Raw genomic sequence first — 23,874 nt, 5'->3', positions numbered from 1 at the left:
GAATTTTATTTCTCTTTAAAAAAAACGACGGTATCTACAAAATTGATAAAAATCGTACATTCGAAAGATTTCGAGGACACTTTCAACCGAGCCAAAATTAGCTCGCTGAAAATTGGAAAATAGTTAATAAATATGATTGTTCGAATGGACCTATCAGCGTTCCGCAAGCAAGACCCGTGATTCCTTGCGCGTTGGAGTTCAGATCAAGGATTTCTGATCGGTCGTCGTAGTTTGAGGAGGTGAAAAAAAGTGTGGAGGTGCTTTTATTCGATATTCTTTATGAAATCTTACATTTAACGGTTGGCTCCTGAATTTCTTTCGCAGCCGTAAGTAACGAAAACTTCATTATCCCACAAAAATTATTCGCGAGAGTGTGATACTGATTGCGACGTATACGCAAGGAATCGAGGCGATTCCAGGCGAACGTCAGTCTTTCTGTTCCTCGTCGATGCCAAAATGTCTAATCTAGCGTGATCTGTTGTAGAGGGTACAATACCTCGTAACTAAATACGTACATATTTAATACATCGTTCGAACCTACGATTTTTTATCGCGTATTTCTTTGGAAGTAATATTTTCCGAGGCTACACCCCACCCCCGAACATTGAATTTATACCTAACCCTCAATAGTCCATTGTCAAGCAGCTTCAAGGTATTCCCAGAGCCCACTGATGATTTCACTACTTTCTGCATAGCGAATGATTTTTACATGTTTTTTTCAGCTATGTTACATCTCGTTATTAAACAAATATATTTTGGTCGAATTGGCCTGATCGCATTACTGTATCAGTATCATAATTGTTATTTTTATATAGCATATTTAATCTATCATACTACATCTATCATACTGTGTACATATCTTATAGCACTATATACCATAGTAACAATTGTTTTCTGTATCAAATATTACTGATATTGACACGTAGGTCGAATATGTTTGCAACTGTAAATTATTATTTTTGTTCCAACAAGGGTAATTATACACGCGCGCGCGCGCGCACACACACACACAACATACACACGTTAATTGCTTAATTTCGAAATTTGGTAAGGGAATTATTTTCAAACATATGCGCTATTTTTGGATTATATAGCAATTGATAAAAAGATTTAATAAAAAATTTCTGTAATTTAATATGTTAATTATACTTAATGGTTAGTCTTAATTTTATATATGTAAAATGATTAATTTTATTAATACATTTTATATTTCTTTCATATCTTTGATTATATAGGGAAACTGAAAGTGTTACATAATAAACATGAAATTTTTTTAGCTACATATATTAACTTTAATTGAGTTATAGTTTTAATATTGTGCTTATTGTGCTTAATGTATTATGATTGAACTATAATATTAAGACAGTTTGCAAATATCTTTTTAGATGTCAGCCGCAACTACACATAAATATCGTTACAAAAATGTGGGCTTGGACTCGCAAGAACTAAGACGACGTAGAGAAGAGGAAGGCGTTCAATTAAGAAAACAGAAAAGAGAACAGCAGTTATCGAAGAGGCGCAATGTTCCTAACATAGTTACTGTTGATGATGATAATGTTACGGCAAATGAATCTGCTTTTGCTGCACCACAATCAGTAAGTTCAAATTATGAATGTAAAAATAACAAATTCTAAATACTCAAACATATTTTGTTTCTTTTACAGAAAACCGCCATTATGGTGCTTGAAATGGTGCAAGAATTGTACAGTCCTAATCCAGAAGATCAATTGGCTGCTACACAAAAATTTAGAAAAATGTTGTCTAGGGAACCAAATCCACCGATAGATGAAGTTGTAAAAACTGGAATTGTACCTAAATTTGTTGAATTCTTGCAGAATAATGCAAACTGTACACTACAGGTTAGTAGCTTGAAGATCATTCTTGAAGTAATAAATATTTGGTATGACATTAGTTTGAAGTTACTTGGCCTTCGAATTCTGTAGGAAGCAATAAATATTTGGTATGTCTTTAGTTTGAAGCTGCTTGGGCTCTAACAAATATAGCGAGTGGAACGTCTCAACAAACACGTGTAGTAGTGGATGCGGGAGCTGTACCTATCTTCATATCATTACTTGGTTCTGAATATGAAGATGTACAAGAACAAGCAGTTTGGGCATTGGGTAATATTGCAGGAGATAGCGCTGAGTGTAGAGATCACGTATTAGACAATGGAATCCTCACACCTCTTCTGCAGTAGGTTTCAAGCTTCAAGTTTCTTCGCTTTCGTTTAAATATAAAATTATACATAAAATTAATTCGTTTTTCTTATTTCTCCATTTTAGATTACTTTCTAAAGCAACACGTTTATCGATGACACGTAATGCGGTGTGGGCATTATCGAATCTTTGTCGAGGCAAGAGTCCTCCACCAGAATTCACGAAAGTCGCGCCGTGTTTACCAGTTTTAGCTCATTTTCTTAATCATACCGATAGTGATGTTCTAGCAGATGCTTGTTGGGCTCTTTCCTATTTAAGCGATGGACCGAATGAAAAAATTCAAGCAGTTATCGATGCAGGTGTCTGCAGACGTTTGGTAGAGTTACTCATGTAAGTATATGATTTGTATTTGATAACGTACCATTTTTTATTGAAATGTTAATAATGTAAGATATTGGTTTTAGGCATCAGCAGGAAAATGTAATCAGCGCGGCGCTTCGAGCAGTGGGTAATATAGTTACAGGGGACGACGTACAAACACAAATCGTTCTTAATTGTTCTGCGTTGCAATGTTTGTATCATCTATTGAATTTGTCACTAGAAAGTATTCGCAAAGAAGCTTGTTGGACTATCTCTAATATTACAGCAGGAAATCCTCAGCAAATTCAAGTTTGTATACACTTCTTAAGAATGTAACTTTTAACGGTAAAATTTTTCCTTATTAAAAAAACAGGCTGATTTCGTTTGAACAGGCTGTCATCGATGCCGGTATATTTCCCGTCCTAATTGATATTTTAACGAAAGCTGAATTCAAGATTCGAAAAGAAGCAGCATGGGCAATCACCAACGCTACCAGCGGTGGTGCACCTGAACAAATACGTTATATCGTTGTTGAAGGATGTATTCCGCCGTTGTGCAATTTGTTAACGGTAATGGATCCTAAGATCGTCCAAGTTGCATTAAGCGGATTGGAAAATATCTTACGTGTAGGAGAACAAGATGCTGCCACGAATAATGGTATCAATCATTATGCGGTACAAGTTGAGGAATGTTTCGGTAAGCATGAAATTAAAAGACAACTAGCTTGATTGCAATTTCATAGAAAGATTCTACTATAAACGATTACGATGTTTCAGGCCTAAATAAAATAGAATTTTTGCAATCTCATCAAAATATAGACATCTATCAGAAGGCCTTCGACATAATTGAACGATATTTTGGATCTGAAGAAGAAGATACGCGAGTCGTACCAACTCTTGACGCGCAAGGACAACAGTTCCAATTTAGAGCGCCCGATTCATCTCAGCTACCGGTCGAGGGTTTTGAGTTTTAATCGACTAGTTTTAATGAGACCTCCGATTGTATCAGCTGATTCAACCTTGTTTCGTTCGTTGTGTTTACAACTTTTTTTTCCTGAAAGGGACATTTCCAAAATGGAAGAAAAAAGTTCAGTCAGATACAAAACAGTGGTATAATTACTACGTATATTTTGAATTCGTTTGTATCGATCAGAATATCAGTAAAAAGAAATCTCGAAGTGATCAGTTTTTTGCTCGACGATAAAGATGAGTAAAATGTTTATACACAGTTATTTTAAGTGGTTTTCTCTTATTATTTTAGCTACACCATATGCATCGTTCTAAGTTTATTACAAAAATGCGATTGTGTTTATTACGAACCTATGTCGAATTGTGACAATTCTTTTACCTGTTAAGCTTTGAAGCAATTCGGATAGATTCGTATGTTCGACCTCATAACATAAACCATATTTAGTATGAAACGTTTAGTTTATTGGAATTAACAAAGTAAACATCTTAGTGCTTAAGTAGAAACAAATAATTACGGAAACAATGATCAGGACAATTTACTACTGAAGTAACATATTTCAAACGACGTACGACTGACTCAGAATTACGAAAAACTTGCACAACTAGCAAGACATTAATGACTGAAGTACGCGACTACGTAGCCAACACGGACAACTTTATGCAACGCGTTACTCACATCCTTACTACATTAGGTAGGAAACATGACCAATTAAACTTTTTTACTGTAAATACGTATCTTGTAATTTTAAGGCCATTTTATACAGAATGTCCTTAAGAAAAGAAGTAACATTTATGTCAGATTAATGTGATTTCTATTCTTTGAAATATATTATATATAAATGCATATCTAATATTTTACTTAATCTTGACATAGAGATATTACCAAAATACTTTGATTACTATAAATCATAGAATAATTTTAGTATATTTCTTCTAAGTTTAGAAGCTTCGAAATTGTGAATGTACATAATTATGTTTAAACTTCTTATTATACTATTTAAGTTTTCCATATTTAAGAATTTAATTTTTTAATATTGAATTTATAGTGATAAATATTTTAAAAATATATTCATATTTTCTTATAACGAGAATAAATTTTCGTACATATCGTAAAAAAATCGTCCGTAGTCGCGATCTTGTTAAATTTTGGACATTCTGTACAAAAGGTCTGCGACTGTATAAAATGTATTTATTATTTAGGTTTGACGGTACCATGCTATATTATGCAAGATATATAAATATATATAAATATATATATATTAACTACTTTTAGTTACGGACTTATTACGACAGAGGAGGACTGTATTATAAGCAACTCGTAAATGATCATTTTGCTAACACGATATTTTAGCAAGGTGCATTACGAGCATTTGTTGCCAATTTATAAAATGCATATTAAATAGGATATAAGCATATTGAGAAAAGAATTTTGCCATCTTACGTTACGCACGCTATTCTTAAATGAACAGTGATAAAAATATTTTAAAATATTACTATTGAAGAAATTATATGCAAATGCTTGTTTCTACAGGTCATTCGATTTCTTTGATCTTCCTCGAATATATATATATATATATAAACGTATCACTTATGTAAGCTATTAAATTTTGATACGAAGTAATTATTATAATTTTATAACTTATTTCAGCAATACATTCAATAAGGAAAAGTTCGTAGGGAAAAAATTTTTTGCATGAGTTTACAAAGATATATTACATGTTTTTTCTATATAACTAAAAATAAAAAGAAAGATTGTTTCTCTACCGATGCGATTCCATTTGTGGTACAATATAGAAGAAACGCATTGTAAATTGGCAATTAAAGACGTTAACAATACGTGGACGAGGACCGACATGTTACACTATTAAGATACAATCACATGTATGAAGTAAATCTATTCATTGTACTTTACTTTAAAGCTGTATAAACATGTCATTCAAGAGCATAACTGAAATCATGCCAGAGGCATCGATTTTGTTGTTATATTTTTTGAAAATTTGTAGAAACCACCAAATCCATTGGAAATCTTTATCTGAGAATGTTGATTTTCTGTACTGTCATTTGACGTAATAAAATAAAGTTGAATATTAATATACAAAACTTTTATTCACTCACTTCAATACTATCCATGATACACTCTACAGTAGCAAAATTATATATTACATCTTGTTAATATTCTTATACTTTTTATTATCACAATGTTATATTAATTAATTACATCCTCTACGTTTATTAAAAGATTATAACTTGTTGTTTATAGAAAAAGAACAATCTGCATAATTGAAATTTGTATTTGTTTCTGGTAAAATGGGTACAATAATTCCATCTGTAAGTCTAGTTACTAGTGGATCTAGAATGTCTTTATGCATATAATTTGATAATCTTTTAAATATTTGATTTTCAATAAATTCTAATTCTCTTTGAGACGATTTGTACCCATCAACAGTCACAGTTATTATATATATAACATTCTCAACTAAAGGCTTTTCTCTGTCACAAAAATTGTGAAAAGCTTTTAGTGCTTCAGTGTTTATGCTTAATAAATCTTGTATTATCTGAAAAAATATATTCTGATAGAAGTGCTTTTAAATGCAAATTTCACTTAAGAAATAAGAGTAAAGGACCATGTAGATACTCACTATTACTTTTTTTTGTGTAATTCGTTTTCTTAAATTATAAATGACTTGTCCAACATCATTTGGAAAGTCTTTTGGTGTCAATCTTAAATAATCATTATTACCTAAAATTTTGGCACTCAATTGTCCAAGTAATTGAGCTAAACAATTCAAGGTTTTAGTTTCATTTCCAAATAGAATAATAATTGAAGGTTTTGTAGGGAATAAGATTACATCGTATATTCCAGCTGATATATCATTCCAAATATTAGATCTTTGATTATGAAATCGTGTCTGAATTAGCTGTATTGATTTATGCAGTAAGTTATTTATATCAGTAAAATCTGTTTGTTTTGCTTCAGTAGCTCCCTTCAGATTTTCATGAGTGTTTGTTGAAGTATAAATAAGAAATAGAGTTAAACATAAAATAGCAACACAGAAAAAAAATGTGGTATATTTTGGAAAAAACCCATCTGCAGGTTGTTTTTGTGGTTTACACGAGAAAGAACTATTAATGTTAAAAGATTGATTTTCATGAGGGTTATGAGAGCTTCGTTTATGCATCTGCGATCCTATAGGAGAATTACATGGAGTATAAAAAGATTCTTGTCGTATGCTATCTCGTGAAGTATTTGCGTTAAGACACCGTTTGGAAATGTAATTACTATTATCTTCATCACTATCATCATCTTTTTCATCGTCATCTTCATCATCGGTATATTGAATATCAGAAATATTACAAATTTCTGAGCCTTGTTGGTTAGTTCTGTATATGTTTTTCATTGCCAATGAATTTTTAGAGTTTTTGAAGGAATCGATTTCTTCAATTACTTGTACATTAATGTCTCTTATGGAACGACGTGCTTTAGGAACAGGTGGTTTAGAAATTTCTATTTGATCATTTGGCTGAAAAGAACATTAACAATATTTCAAATACACATATAACCTTTTGTCATACACGCAAATGTTTATATTCGTTATTTAATCAATAATTATACAGATTATAATATTATAGATTTTTTCATATTTTATCGATCACAAAATATGTATATTATGAACGATAAAATTGAAGATCTTATATTTTCTTAAAAAATATTTGAGCTACCAGATTTCACTTAATACCACTAATTTATAAATACACTTTATTTAAATATTAGTTTTCAGAAGAGCCACTTGTTGAACTAATTTAGACTATACCATTGTGATTGTTTAAAGGTAAAAAATTTTATAATTCTAATTATTTATAATGCAGTTTTATACCACATAACCTATAAGAAAACATTTATATCATACAAAGTCATAGAGGAAATATTTTGATTTTGTTATAAATATACTGAATACTACATTAAACAGTTTTATAGGTTAAATTGGTAACCCTGTTACTAGATATATTTATGAGAACAAAAAAATTACAGCACGTAATCTGTAATGATGATGACTGTTATAGGAATAATTACTTAGGTTTACAATGCATATATACTTCTACAGAAAATTATTATAATACTATTTAAACAGACTAATTATTACATATTTCTCTGTTATTACATTATCCTTAATTTCCTTACTAAAGAAATTGACTGCAAATTTTATTATCACAAAATGACTTAGTAGAATTACCTATGATACTAATTTTGCAAAATTATTTAAAATAATGGTAAATAAAACGACAAATACGTATTGAAACTTTGTATGTTCAAGCTCTGATTCAAGTAGGGGAAGATTAGTCGGTAACATTGTATTATACTATTATGTAAAATACATTTTTACCCCGTTACTGGCACAAAATTTATTTACAACGATGAACACATACATATTCATTTAATGATTCATATTTTAATTATGTTCTATGTACCGGAATATATTGATTCATAATACATATATCAAAATTTATAACAGGTTTCTTGTATACCAAAAGACAAGAGTGCTACTTAAAAAGATTGAACTTGACATGTACGAATTTTCTATTAAGGTTTGATAAGTGTATTAATTACTTTATAAAATATATATATTTCTACCGATGAATTATTATACCGTATAAAAGGCATCAATCTTGAAAAATACTCGACATTGGTGCCACCACTGATATGCTGTGCCAACATATATGAATGGTTACGGGATGTGTCGCCGAGAAAAATCTATTCCTACTGATTTTATAAACGATCGCAAGCATTGTTCGTTCGCAGGCGTAACAAATACCTGGTTTTCAGGATTCGAGGAATATTTTAGGATAGTTTTATGGTGACGGCATGTGTGTCGATCCGTTAAAGAGAATATGCCATTGGGGTCCACTCACTGCTCTTGGTAGGTCTTTTGTCGAATGCCAAACAATTGAACATTTTTGCTATTCTGAAGTATTAAAAGTGGTAACATACTGTTTCAAATATAATCAGTTTTAGACATGTTACCACTTATAAGAAGAAATTCATTGTAGAAATGTTGTGGGAATAAACTTGACAGATGATTGCTTCCATTTTGTTTTATGTACATCGCAATAAAGTACCGCGAAATTTGAATGCACTTTTGAGATTTTAATTACTTTTCATAATAATTTTTGTAAGATACCGCTGTATATACTGTAATATACTACTGAATATATAAATATATTGTTTGAATTAGTTTATGATTTACATTTATTTATATTAATATCGTATTCTTTGACATATTTTTGTGTTCTAGGAATTATAAAGATAATTACTTTGATGACAATACATTGTAGTAGACAGTGGTGGCCACCGCAAGAAAGTTTCTTTGGAGCAGTTAATTTTATTCTTTTCTTTTGTCTTAGTAGCTCTACTCTCTTCCATTTTATTAGTGCTATTTACGAAGGACCTGGATTTCTGCCATTAAAATGGATGCCGGTACCATAATACATTTTTGGATACAGTACAATTTCTTCATACAGAATTTAAAGTGTTTCTTTTTCAGGGAAAAGTAACAGACACCCAATATTTACAATATTGTTCTGTTTGCGAAGGGTACAAAGCACCAAGATCTCATCATTGCAGAAAGTGTAAGATTTTATATCATTAAATGAATCTGATAGTCTATGTAACATAATGAATTTATTTTTTATTTGTAGGTGGTCGTTGTGTTATGAAAATGGATCACCATTGCCCATGGATAAATAATTGTGTAGGACATTACAATCATTGTCATTTTACAGCATTTTTAGCAAGTGCGGTTGGTGGGTGTTGTGTTTCCACATTTACGCTAGTTTCTTGGGTGATGACTGTACTATCATTGAAACCATTATCATTTCCACCACCTTCTATATTTATTCTGATATTAGTTATCTTCAGTATTGGCTTGTCAATTGGTGTTATTCTTGCTGTTGGAACATTGCTTTATTTTCAAGTAAGATTATTATATTCTATGGCTAAATTGATATTTACATAAGATCATTTATGTTGTTATGATATTAATTATCTGTATTTTTTACAGCTACTATCTATAATAAAAAATAGAACAGAAATAGAAGCTTGGATTTCAGAGAAGGCTCATTATCGAAGATTTGGAACTAGAGACAAATTTGTTTATCCATACTCAAAAGGATGGCGCTTTAATTTACGGCAAGTTCTTACATGGGATTGTACACCAGTAGGTGATGGAATTCATTGGCCTGTTGTCGAAGGTTGTGACCAGTATACTTTAACGGTAATGTCATATACATTATTTTCCAAGTAAATATATTTTTTTATTGTATAGCTCATAAAAATCTAACACGCGATTGTTTCTATAATATTTCAGCGGGAACAATTAGCTCAGAAAAAAGATAAACGAAAGAGAGCTAAGACTTATAGAGTTATAGAAGAAGCATATGGATCGCGTTTACCATTAACACACGGTTGGGGTGTACTTTGTCATCCACCTTGCACCGATGAACCCCGTATTAAGCTCAAAGTTGGAGATATCGTAATCGTAACGCGGTGGAGAAAGTATGTTTACATAAAAAACTATTATTACTTATGAAAATGTTTAATCGATAAATCTTGTAGGTACTGGTTATTTGGAGAGAAGAAGCAAAACGAGGAGAACGAGAAGCAAGTACGAACTCGTGGTTGGTTCCCACGGCCTTGTGCCATTGAAGTGATTGAGAACGAAGCATATTCCTCCGCCTTAACAAAATCAGATTAAAACATTCCTTCTCTGTGTAGAGATTTTATAGAGCATTTATGAATGTACCATTGAACAAACGGGAATATTTTTATCTAGTGTCTTGTATGTAAGTGTTGGATGAGTGTCTTTAAAAATTGTAATGATTTAATATGGAAGGTATTTTTGTTAGAACAACTAACATTTGAAGTACCAGTTACTATATTTATTACGTGAGCGAAGAGATTAAATTACGTTTAAAGTTAATTTGCACAAAGCAAGATTTCATTGTACTTTTTCATTTCTTTTTTTTCTTTTTATATAAATATATTTGTGATAATGTGTATTTAAAATATATGCAGAATGTAAAATTTTATTATATTTTTGTATATGAACGTTTAGTAACGGATTGTGTTTAATATACAACTACGTGTAAATATTTTGCCACCGTTATTACTGCTGTAAATAACACTTTCGTTATTTGTGCAACAGTGACTTATCCATTTATCGAGTGGCATTTTTTAATTCATCTGGTACAAAAGATTTCAATAATATAAATTCGTAATTTGTGATTCGTAGTAATTAACTTATTCTTCGAATAATTATAAAATAATACATTTTATCGAATTACATTTTTATGAATTTTGTAATCAATGAATAAATGTTTCGCTGAAAACCGTGTTTGCGCGACTTTTATTTTAGCAAAATTAGTCGCGTATATTTTTATACTTTACATTGTGTCGACCTAAGGAGCTCGTGGAAAATCAATAACACTGTGAAAAGTAACACTGATCGACGGAGTACATCATAGCTTTGTACAAATACTACGTTAAGCTGCGTGATACATTTTTCCACGAATCAATTTAATAGGGTACAAAAATGACATGCGATGCAGGCACGTGCCCCTTGCACATTCTCCTATGTATTTTATTACCTTTAATCGATACAACTCGAAGCTCGTAATACGCAACGTTACAGTATGCAATATTTTTAAAGAGTTTAACTACGATTCAACGAAGTAGCCTTACTTCTACAAAATTAAAAATACTTCCAAACGAAAATATTTTCATTATTCACGAATAAAATTGGGTCACTGGAAATATTGCTTAACGGGACAAAAACAGGACATTCTTACTTTGGCACAAAACTAAATATATATTCAAATAGAAATGTTTCTATTGCTAACGAACCGATTTTTATTTGATTAAAAAATACACTTTCAAATATTTTTCATTTGTATTAAGAGATATTTTTCTAAAAGATATAGCAGGCCAAGATATCGAATCGACGAACACGTGAATCTATAGGTTTTACATCTCCAGCATCATACTTTCGAAAATTTGTAACCCACTGAGCTGTTCCTTCGAAAGTGGGAAGGATTAAACGCAAAGGATATCGAAACACGATTCGCAGTCAGCTGCAGAATCAACGAAGGGATCGAAGTGAAAGTGACAATTAGCAAAGGTGAATTGTGCCAGCCTTTTATGATTCCATGGTGGGATCTGGCCACGTTTGAGTTACTCGCAGGAGGTCGAGTGGTGCAGTTCCCTTGCAGTCATTCTACCTCCAACACGATCATTTTTAATTTTACGTCTTTTTCTTATTAATCTAATCGTAGTAAGTGTCTTTCAATTTCCTTACTATTTTCCTCAAATTATTAAGGACAAAAGGGACACTTAAATACCTAATGCTCCTTTTTTCTAAATTATATTGTCTAAATATTTTGTCAGACGTATCAAATCATATAACTTAATATATCTGAAAATAATTTTAACTATTTCAAAATAATAATTTCAATTCACAAATTCTTTCCAAGCAGCCGAAAACTTCATTACTATCCTCATTAATGCAAAAATCTAATACTGTCAGGAGCGCAAGAGGAGCGTCAAAAGACGAACATGAGCTTGATCAAGAGGAACGTGACGTTTGGTACATTGATCGTGCTTTCTTTGGTGTTCGTCGCGTACAGTTTCCCTGACGGTGCACCGGTGGATACTTGCGTGAAGCCATCGAAAGCCAACGAACCTAATCATGGCCAAGCGAAGTCGCAACCCGTACAATCGAGTCCTTACGCTTTTACCGCCTCGTCGTCGCAATACGGTCCTGGATCTCAGATTACTGGTACGTTATCCGTCTCTTAACGAATCGTTCTTTACGTTTTTGCACATTTAAAGTCCCCATAAATGCGCACTCAACTAATTACCACGTAAATTGGAAAATAAGAAAAATAAGAAACAAGACTACAATTAAACAATTTTTCTCCCATTTGTAAAAAGAATTCAGTCGCAGTACGCATTGTTCTTCGCAAAAGCTGATAAACTACTTAGCGAAGAAGAGGAAAATCGTTTCTTCAAAAAGGAAACGAGAGAATCTTATTTCCTTTGAAAGGGGTGAAAAGAGATAGTTGGACGTTTCGTCGCAAACAATTTCCCTTGTATTTTGTCGAAAAATTAGCGATACAGGGCGAGAACGATCGAATAGGAAAAGAATAACGGGACGAAGCCGATATAGGGAACAATCGATCCAATCAACGTGGATAACTCGTGGATAACTCGAAACGCGTCTAAACGCTAACAATCGCGTATTTTGCGGCTCGGTCCGGTTCTGCATGTTCAATCATCGGAATAATAGCGTGAATCGTCTACGGGTGAAAAATACGTTTCTATGTAGACTTCGTCGAACACCAGCGAAATTACGTGCCTAAAATCCCTCTTATTCAGCCAACTTGTCGTGTGACGAAACGTTAGATCAAACTCATGTTCCAGTTTAACGTTTGCGTTAAACTTGCCCCACCTTCATAGTTTATCACGATTAAATGACAGTTTCCTGAGTCACAAAACCGGTCTTCGAATTTTCGATCTCTGATGGAAATTTTGTAGGAACTCGAGAGAAATTTTTAGCTACGGTACCGTAGCAGGTACTTCATTTTTTACTGTTCAAAGTTTAATGTCTGCAAGACGAATATTGATAAAATTCTCGACGCATAACGGACGGAGGATTTGCAGTGAAAGTAAAGATTTTTGCGGCGCTTCATTGAAGATTTCGATCGACGATCAAAGGAAGACAAACAATTTGATAAGAATTTGTTATATCAATGAATATTAATCGTAAGAACTAAGATGTGGAGAAGCTTGGTGAAGGCTTATTGGAATATTTTAATGACAACGGCGTTTCTATAACGATATAGACGAATCGAATAAATAAATTGAAGATCTAAAAAAGAATCTAAGAAATGGTTAGTGTCGTTTGATCGAATTAATCTTTAGGGTAGTTGGGTATAAAATTCGAATTTTTACTTTCTTATTATTCGTACTACTAGTAAAAGACGCGTGACAACAACGTACAATTTCATGAAATAGAAAGTAAAAATAAAAAGTACAATTTCTGAAAATGATTCATAAGGAAGTTTACGAGTTGACAAGAATTTTTTACCCGCAGATCGAGAGTCTTGTTAGCAGGTTGATTAATTTGCCAAGTAATTTCGTGCACGTACATAGAAACCGGAAGTAACATATTTTGCAACCATGCAGCTCGATAAGTAAGGAGCCAGGCTAAGGTTTGCAAGGTTCCCCAGCTGCAGTTTTCTCATTCGACTTAACACGCTTGCACGAAAAAAGAAATACGCGCTAGCCTGACCTGACTTTGCCTAGTTAAATCTAAAGCACGCATTCTAGAATGCAAGCAACTCGCCTACGTGTCCTTCTATTCGTAGAACCTATGCAGAATGCGAGACTGACTTCCCTCACGCTTAAACAAAATACAATTATACGACGATTCTTCTCGTTTCTCATCTTCCATTTATGGTTGAACGATCGAAGAGGAATTTTTACACAATTTACGATCATTTGTCGAGTAATTTCGCTTCTTTTAATGCTCGTTGTTCGCTTTCAATGTTCTAATTTACACGTTTTGAACGCACCTTATGATACATCGTTTTATTCGTTATATAGCGACAGAGAAAAGATATCTCCAGTCTTCTGATAATCGAATTTGCTATTAATTACTTTTTATAAAATTGAATATCACTGTAGTATTTATTTACTTTCATTTAGTTACCCTTCAATGGTATTTCAATCGCATAATTTTAAACTTTGTATAGCGTGTTTTAGTAAGTTGGTCCATCGTTACTTCTACTTCTTTGAAAATAAAATACGCTTTTGAAATACATAGCTTCGATGATCTCTTCTTTTTTCACTTTTTAGTTCACTCTTGTTACACACTGTCTATTGTAAATTGAAATTAAGTTCGAAACCTCGCTCAGTACCGAACGACCAGCGTATCGTAGCAACTTCGTCTTTTTCTTTTTGGTCATCCTAATTGTGTTCTTTGTACAACGTTGCCTTTGTACACCGACTCTAATACCGTGTATCGATCAAAAGCGAAAGAAGAAAAAAGTTGTGTGTGGACAGAATAGAAGATTACTGTGTCGATGGAAAGGGAGTGGCACGAACACTACATTCTAATTTTGCCAATCAATATCGAAGTTATTTATCCGATTTAATATTATATAGTAAATACAGTTACTATAGGATATAGTTATTTATTATTCATCAAGCTTGATATACACGTCTGTTCGTAATTTCGTGATTTTACCTTCAGCATGAAAATCACAAAATTTAACGAAAGATTAAACAATTATACAAAACGTATGAAAATTTCGTTCGTTCATTGTTGCAATAGAGTTCAAACGTTATTTAATTTTCTAAATTCTGTAAATAAATAGTACATTTCTGTAGAAAAAAAGTACGGTGTTAAAACGTTAAAAAGAAAAATATCAAATGTAAATATTACTCTTTTATTTATCTCACTGAGCTGATATTAATTTATATTTTAAAAATAAATATTGCATTTTCTGTTGAGAAGGAGAGAAACGAGGTTTTCAGATTAAAATAAATATTAAATTTATCTAAATATTCAAGTTGTCGTTTAATGAACAATGTTTCATTTATATCAATATTTGTATGTTAGATTGAACGTCAGAGATCATTCAATCACAGTTGATGAAACAGAAGGGAAAAGAACAAGGGAAGATAACGGGGTTCGACTAAGAATATAATTGAGGTATTGACCTTTCTTTTTTATCACAAGCAGAGATATTAAGGCGATTCACCTGCGACTAAACTGGTTCCTTTCGAATGTCTTAGAATATTCGAGAATGAGGAAGCCGGAATGAAATAGGGTGCAGTGAGGGAGGCGTAAACGAATAGTGGTCGAAACGAATCCCAAGGTCTACGTCCTGTTTACGTTCTCGGAGAAAATAAGCTTCCTGCTTCCTACTGCTGAAAGTTTCGTTCACGTTTTCCTTTTACTTCCTTAGCAATTTCCTCAAGATGTTTTATAGTACATATTCTCTCTTTATTTTCTTCTTTTTTATCATTGAATCTTATCGATAAATTTAGAATAATATACGAATCACGGTTGCGATTGTGATTATTCTTCGTCATTCTAATATTCATACTATGCACCTATTCTCTTATCTTCAAGAAATTTTTTCTCGCTGTGTAAAAATGTTAAAAGGTCTTGAATCGTAAATTGTCAACGAACTTCTTTTTTTTGGGGATTTTTATATTATATTTTTATATTGTTTCTATTTCCCTTACTTTCTATTCGCTATAAGCTAGCAATGAACACAGTGTCTTAGAGGAAATAATCGATTTTTTCATTCTACGAGTAAAATTTATAAAACAGAATCTCCCCAATCTTGGGAAGAAGCATCTAAAAAATACCACCGCGTTAAACTACAATTTTTATCACATCGCATTTTCTTAGTATAATAATAACACAGCATGCTCCGTACATTCATTTTGTCCACTTCACATATACATACAGTTGGTATGCTAAGTTTCTAAAAATTCCGGAAAAATTTCAACCTACCTACCAACGTATCCGCTTTATCGTCCAACAAATTCCTACACAAGTTGTTAACAGATTTCCTTCATAACGACGAACCATTTATTCAAGCAGCAAAATTGAATGTTAAACTTTGTTGGTGTATCCAAATGGAACCATAAATGCTAAAAAAAGATTGATTTACAAAAAATATGTGCGGATTAATTGGTCCACCTACGAGAAATCACATTCTCCAACATCCCTTCTTACATTCGTCGATCGTTCTTTCTATGTTTACTTCCCTCCTTTGTGTTCCTCAGCGACTCACACTCACGGACAATATCATCAAACTGTCCCTGGAGATTGAGTTTTCCAGTGAACCGAATGTTTTTCCAGTGACCATCAGCGGCTCGTCGTTCAAGGGATTCTTCCTGCAGGCACGTGACCCCGATACAGACAACTGGATCGGTTCCTGGGCGCAAACCGACAACACGAATACCCACCCCGAGTGCAGTGCCGTGACACACGCCGATCCTTACGTGAAACAGCACGCCACTCTTATCTGGAATGCACCACCGAACGCCCGTGGACGCGTGTACTTCACGTGAGTGCCAATTTTCTTCGTTCGGGGAAGATAAACCGCACTAACGCGGTTTGCCTTGCAAATCGATCACTTTGATAGAATTTTAGAGCCAGCCGCGGAGAGTGGATGATCTTCGGAATCGCGGAGAATCGCATTGCGTACGTTTCGTATCGTTGTACTTGGAATTTCGGGAATATTCTCGTACGTTGGATTAACAGTTGCAGGATGCTTTTACAGCAGAAGTTTTTGAAATCGAGTTGTGCGACATTTTGAACGAGGTGGAACCTTTTAAAACTAAGTTACTGTGTATTTTTACAGCGGAACTTTCTGTAGCCATGCTTCGTGATATTTATTGCAGTGAAACTTTCTGATGACCAGTTTCGGAAAGAAAAGAGTCATCGCTGTTTTACGAGTCGTTTTGTATTTAATTTGTAAAATTGATTTGTTCTAGTAGGAAATTTTGTTAGGGTTACGTAAAGGAATTTATTTATCTAGCATTAATTTGTAACCTGTAAAATTTCGTTAATCGTGGAGTTATTCGATTTTAGTCTAATTTCATAATAATTTCTGATAATCATTCTACATTCGTTGATATATGAATAAGTCTCAATAATGCTTCATTCAAGCGTCACGTACTCTATCATAGATTAGCAGGAGAATCGACATAAATTTCCAATGCTGTCAAGCTTAATTTGGACACGTTTATTATAAACGACAAGCATGTGCCGAGTATAATTTATGGTAATTGGTTGCACTTTGGTGAAGGGAAATATTTGTAAATTCTTCCCCGTGGAATGCAATCTACTCGCAAGATTGCGTCACTCTTATCGTAAACGAAATGATATCATTTGTTGCGCTTAAAACGAGAACGGGTACAAGCCATTATAATGTAGTTACAAAATAACATGATCATTTATTCACCGTACTATGACTTCTGAATATTTCTTAATCCCCGTATCGTTCCTTTAAAAACTGTTTCTTTTATCAAAGAAATATAGTGAAATTATTATTAATATCTTTACTGTTTCTATTTCCTGGATTTATATTAAAAAGAAAATTAAATTGTTATTTAGAATTAATATCAAAAATTTTCATATACAGGGTGGTTGGTAACTGGTGGTACAAGCGGAAAGGGGTGATTCTACGCGAAAAAAGAAGTCGAAAATATAAAATAAAATAAATTAAATTTAAAAATAAATATTAATAAATTAAATAAGAATAAAAATTAAAAAAGAATTTTTTTTTTTATTTTTTTTTAAATCTACAGTGAGATCCGTTATAACGAGACGTGATAAAGTGCACGCGTACCGAGCGAAAATTCAAAGTCGATTTTCTCGAAAACAAAGCCTCAAATGAAAAATTTTTATTCTATATTTTCGACATCTTTTTTCGCGTAGAATCACTCCCTTTCCGTTTGTACCACCAGTTACCAACCACCCTGTATATAAAATCTTTGGATCCTTTTTCACTCACTGTAAACGAAAGATCGACGAACGATAGAAATTAGTCGTAGTCGAGTTTTGGAAAATACTGGAAAATAAATTGAAAAATAAATAATACGAACAACATGAAACAATTTTAACAACTTTACTGGTGCCAAAAAGTTCACGATATTGGATCACAAAATTAGGAGGATAATGAAAGAGAAACTAAAATCGGAGTGGTGATTATCAGCCACACCCTCTAGGGATAATAATACCTTGTGCTGTTCTTAGTTTTTGATGTTTGTCAAAGAGTTCATCGTTGCAGTCCTCAAATTAGATGTAATTGTTCGCAAAGTCTTCATTTATGAGAAACGCGTTTTACCAAAGCATTAGCCAATATCAGACTATTATTAATTGGGCTTAACCGTATCTTCGTTCTTAATGGATAGTATCAGTTTTAATAGATCACAGACTTTTTAATAAATTTATTTATCCAAGTTATTTATAAAGTTATTTATCCAATTCCCGAATTATAAAAATGTTCGTATAAAATAATTAAGAAACTGCGGAGGAGATCATTTTTATCGTTAGTTTCTAATTATCGTTTAATATTTCAAATTTCAAAATTGTGCTTACGCGTGTCTGTAAAATAGCTCACAGAAAAATGTTAATAATCTTCGTTGCTTATGTGAATTTTACAAAAATTCTACTTGACGAAATGAGACAAATATAGAAATTTAATTTCGTCATGTACACGTACGTTGCAGTTATTTTTTAATATTCCAAAGTTTCATTTAATTGAATTTATGCGCATCATTCATAGATCACTGGCATTTTAATAATCTCCATATATTGCGCGTTTCTTTCGTTAAATATTTTTAATATAAAGATTTCATCAGACATAGTCAGAAAGATGTAAAAAAAGTAATATGCCTTATGAAAGTCATATTGCCTTAAAATTTCTAATTACTTTTTAGAATCGTTTATTTTGTATTATTTCAACTTTGACGTTCTTCTTTTTCAACTCATCTGCATTTCGGTGGTTGGTAGATCCCGATAGCAACTGTTGCAAATTAAGCCATTCTATGTGAATATTTTATACAACAAGCACCACAGGATTCTTAGCTTCAAAAGAAATTTCTTTTGCTTCGCAAATAATTAATCTACTGTGACAATAATTTACGACCAATGTCCCCATTAGTTACCAGGGGAACACGTTGGTAGGAAGCGTTAAACTTCCAAGCCAGGCTAATTAATTAATTTTAGCCACGGGTTTTTACCCGTTGGGACTTGAACAATCTACTCGCGGTTTCCTGTGGTCCAAATAGAAAAACTTCCATTTTTCTTCAGTTTCCTACGTAAGTCGTGCACTCAAAGTCATAAAGAAACATTCATTTTCTCAACATGCAAAAGAATCGCGTTGGATAAAGTTGGAGGAAAAGAATTAGTTAATTTGATTTTAATTCATCCAGAGAATTATGTTCTGTTAAATTGCAATTATATTTCTGTGAAAAAGTACATTATCTAAATAGTAATAATTTATCTCTTGAAGTAAATTATATTTACTCGTTCTTTTTCATTTGATTCATCGGGAAAATTAAATTTGTCGAATTGGAATTAAAAAAAAAAAGACCCAATCTCGATTCTTTAAAGCGTGATCGTGTTAATTCGTAAAACAAAATTATATTAGTCAAATTGCGGTGTGTCTATTTTCTTTTTCCAATTCATCAGGAAAGTGAATATCTTAAATGCTTGTTTATTATTATTTACTAAATTACAACCCTTTCATTGTACACATTAGCCGAATTAAAAGGAAAATTTCCATAATTCCGTATTTCCAATTTTCTAAATTGCAATTACTCTTTGCAATGTCGAGCTTCTGTCGAAAATCTCTTCACCAAATTGCGATGCTCTTGTGCATCACATTCTGAAATTGAATTAATCCAATTAAAATATAAAATGAAAAAATTTGTGTCATCGATTATCCTGGGAAACAAATTCCAATATTTCATAGGAGGATCTCCATTAATTTCGTATTTGCAATTTCCCAACTTGTAATTCCTTTCTATTCGATTTTGACAAATTTACGTTCACCGAACTGCAATGATCTCGTTATTCGCCTTCACGTTATATCGTATTGCGAAATTATATCACTGATATCGAAATCGAAAATGTGGCCTTCATTAGGTACTAATTATCTTGGAAAATAGAGTTCACTAAGTTACGACGTGGATGAAGGATTTCCATTCGACAGGGGATAACGTAATAAGATTAATTGTATGCTGCTGGCCAGTGGAAATAATCGTTTCCGCCGCGCGATTGCTCGCGAATACGCGTGTACACGGCAGGCTTGCTAATAAACCATCGAATTTCCAGGGAATATTACAGGTCAGAAGGTTCGCATGCCGGGCTGAAAGGTAACGGATGAATCGTTCTAGCTCGTTGCGGTCCCTCGTTTGAAATACCACGTTGAATCGTTTTACAGCACAGAAACTTCTACTTTTTTCTTTTTACCTTTCCTTTACCTTTTTCATACGAGCATGGGAAAACCCGACTCGTAAGTGGTGTAGTTTTAAATTTGTTCTTCACCCTCGTGTATCCCAGCAGTATACGGGTTTTGAAAAAAGAAAAAAAAAAAAAAAAGAGGGAAAGGACGCGTTCGTTCAGTGAAGTTTAAAACATCAACTTCGAGCGTTTTCTTTTGTTCGATCAATATTTTACTTGTTACGCTTGCAGCGTTAATGCGATGTTTTCGTTGCATCCTATTCATACGGTTAGTTTACTCAATGTTATCGATGTTAATAAGAAAAGAATTCTGTATTTTTATTATTTTTGGTATATGGATGTTACAACTTCAATTATTTGTTTATGTTGATATATTATCTAAACACAAAAGACAGCTTCTTTAATCATTATTCCGCACATCGGTAAATACCACTTATTTTCTTAATTTTCTGTCGCAAGACGCTATTGGTATTAATATTAACGATTTCGTTTTCATTCTTTGGAACATTCTTTCATAGGAACAGTTCTGTTGTTGGATTATTACCGTTCTTAGGTTCTGAACCGTAGGAGTAGCTAACGCGTGGCTGGCCATTAAAGACCCAATCTCCTTAATAGTACCTCTGATACACATATCTCGAAGACAATAAAAGAAAACGTATTTCCATTGATCTTCTTATTTTTATGCAGCTCAGTGGTTAAAAAATCGTAAAGATATATATATATATAGAATGTAAGGATACTTTAAGAGATATGATAAATTCATGAAGTTTTCTAAAAAGATCAGTGGTATATAGCTAATCTTGTGGCAATCAATATTTCTAAAAATATAAAAGAGTATAATTAGACTGGTGTGAAATCAAGATGGATTTAATCATAAAAAGAAGTTTGTGATAATACAAAATTGATCGACAGCCTATCAAACGTACTAAAAAGAAAAAAAAAAATGCTTCGCTACTCTGTAAAGGGCAAAATACGTGACTTATGGTATTTCTCCTCTAGCTTGCGTGTTTTAAGTATAGTATTAACAATAAAACACGATTGGATCGCGGCATTGATTTTGCATTTTATTAGCTATCGTTATACTTACGATCCTCTGAATTATATCGCAAACGAAATGATACACGACACGATATTTTACATGTCAAATGTGGATGCTATAAACTCGCCAAAGAATGCCGAAATATTTCACTCTAGAAGCACCTAAGACGTTAACCTCTGACCATTTACTTTAAATTACGGTATTTAATTTGATATTTGTGATTTTTCTGATTACAGAGGCACCATTTTGAAGGAGTACGCGACTTACTGGTCCAATCTGGTAGCCACAACGAAGAATTGAAGATCTCTACTAATTTCTAAGTTCAAAAGTACTATACTCTGGAACTAATAATCGTATTCGATTCTTCGAAAGATCTTGCTTTTGCGTTGAAAGCATAGCGATTCATAAATGAACAGAGGGAAGTGATGACATCGGAACGCCCAAGAACATCGTAAAATACGAAGAAACATGTATTTTGTACTATCTTGTATATTGTATATTGATCTATTCTATTGTAAGAAAGAAAGAACGATTTTAAATATAAAATCACAAAAATTCACGATTTTGTATATCCTAGCGATATTAGTCTATTTTTTTATAAACAGAAACTAAGATATTAACTGTCAAATAATAAAAACTTTTTATATTGCTTATATACATTGACCTATCTTGTAATAAGAAAAAACGTTAAATACAAAAACATAAAAATTTACACGATCTTGTATATTGATGTATATTTCTTCTAAGAAGAAATAGTTTCTAATATAAAATCGTAAGAGTTTACACATTTATGTCTTTCTTCGCCTCGTAGAAGAAGTTGAACTTTCGTTGTTCATGAAATATTGATGATGTTGTTCCAGTCGGTTCTTTTTCTGTTAGTCTGTGGAAGCTACTTTCTATTTTCATTCGCAACCGGTCGCTAAGGTTCTCGATCTGTCAGACGCAGTTGCGTAATATTCGATTGACTGAGTGTACATCGTTTATACGAGTGTACATATTTGTACAACGTACCGCGTTAAATTGTAAAGTCTTAAAAATATAAAATTGATCGACGAAAGATATAAAATATCACGTTTTTCTCCTGACGATCATCATATAAACTATCGGCTATAGAGAGTTTAAAGCTTTACCATGTCAAGCTACTATATATATTCAAATTACCTACTTTAATGGCTAGAATATTCGATTATGGTTCATAATGCGATAAATGTACAAAATATAATAAATCTATTAACACGACGGAAAATTCTTTTTACATGCGTTAATTTCATTTTTTACGTAGTCTTAAATCAAATTTATAGACAAAATAATCAAAAGTATAATAAATTTACCAATATAACGAGAAGAAGCTTAATTTCCATTTTATATAATTTCAGTAATTTCGTATTAAATTTATAATCGAATATGTCTGTTAACAGCCTTGTCCATTATGCGAACGAAGTCTTTGTACTTCTCATGGTAATAAAACGCCGATTCTACGTCACTTTAATAAATGACGGTGTAATAAAAACGTCACGCACTTCTGTACGATCTCTCATTGTTAAGAATGTGGCACAAGGTTCATCGAAACTACAATCTTCCTCTAACGATCGTGTAAAATTGATTACCAGTAACGAGAAGGAAGACCATTAGAATTCCACGAAACATTACCTCGGCAATAGCTCGCTCAGTCAGACAAAGAAATCTCCCAGCTTTTCACATCCACCGAGTATCTTCAACCTACCCTAACAAATGATCGCATCGTGCGAAGAATTTCAGCCTTCGGGGACATGATTCGTAACAGATTCACTTTTTCAAGACTTCAAACCAAACTTACGCAACGTTCGCTCCCAATGGATTCGCCTAACATCAGTTTCGACATCCTATCTCTTTCAACATCCAGCAAACCAAGATTTACCTATTCACGAGGCTACGGTTAGAAGTTGAACTGAAACTTTGATTAACGTTAAACAAGGAAACGCTCTGTGTCTTCGAATAAGCAAGCAACTATATTCGTTTATAGTCCCAAAAATTGACATACATTTAAACAGATCTAGAGAAAAAACGCGTTAAGAATCGGATATAATATGTATTTTTTCTAGGTATAGAAGAGGAGAGATTTTAGAGAAGTTTGCGATTAATAATTGTTTTATCGCGTGAACAACGATGGTTCAGTTGGCAAAGTGCTCAAACTCATGGACCTCGATCGTCGAGCACGGAACAGATTTTGCGATCCTTTCTCGCAAAACTATCGCATCTAAATTCACCGGTCGGCTCTTCTGACGTCGATTCCAATTCGAAGATACTTAGAATGGCGAAGTGTA

At 32.7% G+C, this 23,874-nt stretch overlaps 4 protein-coding genes across 12 annotated transcripts in view; 3 read left to right on the top strand and 1 right to left on the bottom strand.

The window, feature by feature from the left end:
* Window positions 1-28: 28 nt before the first annotated feature.
* Kap-alpha1 (karyopherin alpha1) lies at window positions 29-3,747 on the top strand. Its single transcript, XM_069116119.1, has 8 exons — window positions 29-326; window positions 1,386-1,595; window positions 1,665-1,859; window positions 1,973-2,193; window positions 2,283-2,546; window positions 2,621-2,825; window positions 2,909-3,212; window positions 3,293-3,747. The coding sequence occupies exons 2-8, from the start codon at window positions 1,386-1,388 to the stop codon at window positions 3,487-3,489; spliced, it is 1,596 nt and encodes a 531-aa protein (XP_068972220.1). The 5' UTR covers window positions 29-326; the 3' UTR covers window positions 3,490-3,747.
* A 1,822-nt stretch (window positions 3,748-5,569) lies between these two features.
* TORIP (Torsin interacting protein) overlaps window positions 5,570-23,874 on the bottom strand; it is a 50,557-nt gene continuing 32,252 nt past the window's right edge. The window contains exons 1-3 of one of the 8 annotated variants that reach the window (XM_069116127.1): window positions 8,393-8,587; window positions 6,124-7,005; window positions 5,570-6,039 (exon numbers count right to left, since the gene is read on the bottom strand). In XM_069116127.1, coding sequence (XP_068972228.1) covers window positions 5,725-6,039; window positions 6,124-6,882 — 1,074 coding nt within the window. In that variant the 5' untranslated portion in view covers window positions 6,883-7,005; window positions 8,393-8,587 and the 3' untranslated portion in view covers window positions 5,570-5,724. Of the gene's footprint in view, window positions 6,040-6,123; window positions 7,006-7,221; window positions 7,247-7,296; window positions 7,451-7,664; window positions 7,924-8,090; window positions 8,199-8,295; window positions 8,588-23,874 lie in introns of those variants that run through there. The other 7 variants (XM_069116124.1, XM_069116122.1, XM_069116125.1 and 4 more) reach the window with 7 other exon arrangements.
* On the top strand, window positions 8,279-10,740 carry LOC138181393 (palmitoyltransferase ZDHHC6). Of its 2 annotated transcripts, XR_011173499.1 has the most exons (8): window positions 8,279-8,400; window positions 8,776-8,957; window positions 9,025-9,109; window positions 9,179-9,453; window positions 9,541-9,753; window positions 9,847-10,034; window positions 10,095-10,321; window positions 10,385-10,740. XR_011173499.1 is itself a non-coding variant. In XM_069116132.1 (7 exons), the coding sequence occupies exons 1-7, from the start codon at window positions 8,346-8,348 to the stop codon at window positions 10,231-10,233; spliced, it is 1,137 nt and encodes a 378-aa protein (XP_068972233.1). In that variant the 5' UTR covers window positions 8,279-8,345; the 3' UTR covers window positions 10,234-10,740. The 2 variants fall into 2 exon arrangements, 1 of the variants encoding a protein (XP_068972233.1); XM_069116132.1 differs by having other exon boundaries at window positions 10,095-10,740.
* LOC138181403 (putative defense protein 3) lies at window positions 11,015-22,130 on the top strand. The gene is made up of 4 exons (XM_069116146.1): window positions 11,015-11,808; window positions 12,061-12,312; window positions 16,417-16,624; window positions 21,808-22,130. Exons 2-4 carry the CDS (start codon window positions 12,090-12,092, stop codon window positions 21,869-21,871), a joined length of 495 nt encoding a protein of 164 aa, XP_068972247.1. The 5' UTR covers window positions 11,015-11,808; window positions 12,061-12,089; the 3' UTR covers window positions 21,872-22,130.

Source organism: Bombus flavifrons, chromosome 7 (genome assembly GCF_040668555.2).
Source record: "Bombus flavifrons isolate JBK064 chromosome 7, iyBomFlav1_principal, whole genome shotgun sequence".
Lineage (NCBI taxonomy): Eukaryota > Metazoa > Arthropoda > Insecta > Hymenoptera > Apidae > Bombus > Bombus flavifrons.
This window is presented reverse-complemented; position numbering and strand designations above follow the sequence as displayed.

What these genes read in the sequence shown, in the direction of transcription:
- Kap-alpha1 (XM_069116119.1), top strand. Translation starts at nt 1,386, where the DNA reads ATGTCAGCCGCAACTACACATAAATATCGTTACAAAAATGTGGGCTTG. An exon ending in ATGCAAACTGTACACTACAG is followed by an intron (nt 1,860 to 1,972) that starts GTTAGTAGCTTG and finishes GTATGTCTTTAG; the next exon opens with TTTGAAGCTGCTTGGGCTCT. An exon ending in CGTTTGGTAGAGTTACTCAT is followed by an intron (nt 2,547 to 2,620) that starts GTAAGTATATGA and finishes TATTGGTTTTAG; the next exon opens with GCATCAGCAGGAAAATGTAA.
- LOC138181393 (XM_069116132.1), top strand. Translation starts at nt 8,346, where the DNA reads ATGTGTGTCGATCCGTTAAAGAGAATATGCCATTGGGGTCCACTCACT. An exon ending in ATCTCATCATTGCAGAAAGT is followed by an intron (nt 9,110 to 9,178) that starts GTAAGATTTTAT and finishes TTTTATTTGTAG; the next exon opens with GTGGTCGTTGTGTTATGAAA. An exon ending in GAACATTGCTTTATTTTCAA is followed by an intron (nt 9,454 to 9,540) that starts GTAAGATTATTA and finishes TATTTTTTACAG; the next exon opens with CTACTATCTATAATAAAAAA.
- LOC138181403 (XM_069116146.1), top strand. Translation starts at nt 12,090, where the DNA reads ATGAGCTTGATCAAGAGGAACGTGACGTTTGGTACATTGATCGTGCTT. An exon ending in TCCTGGATCTCAGATTACTG is followed by an intron (nt 12,313 to 16,416) that starts GTACGTTATCCG and finishes ATGTTTTTCCAG; the next exon opens with TGACCATCAGCGGCTCGTCG. An exon ending in CGTGGACGCGTGTACTTCAC is followed by an intron (nt 16,625 to 21,807) that starts GTGAGTGCCAAT and finishes TTCTGATTACAG; the next exon opens with AGGCACCATTTTGAAGGAGT.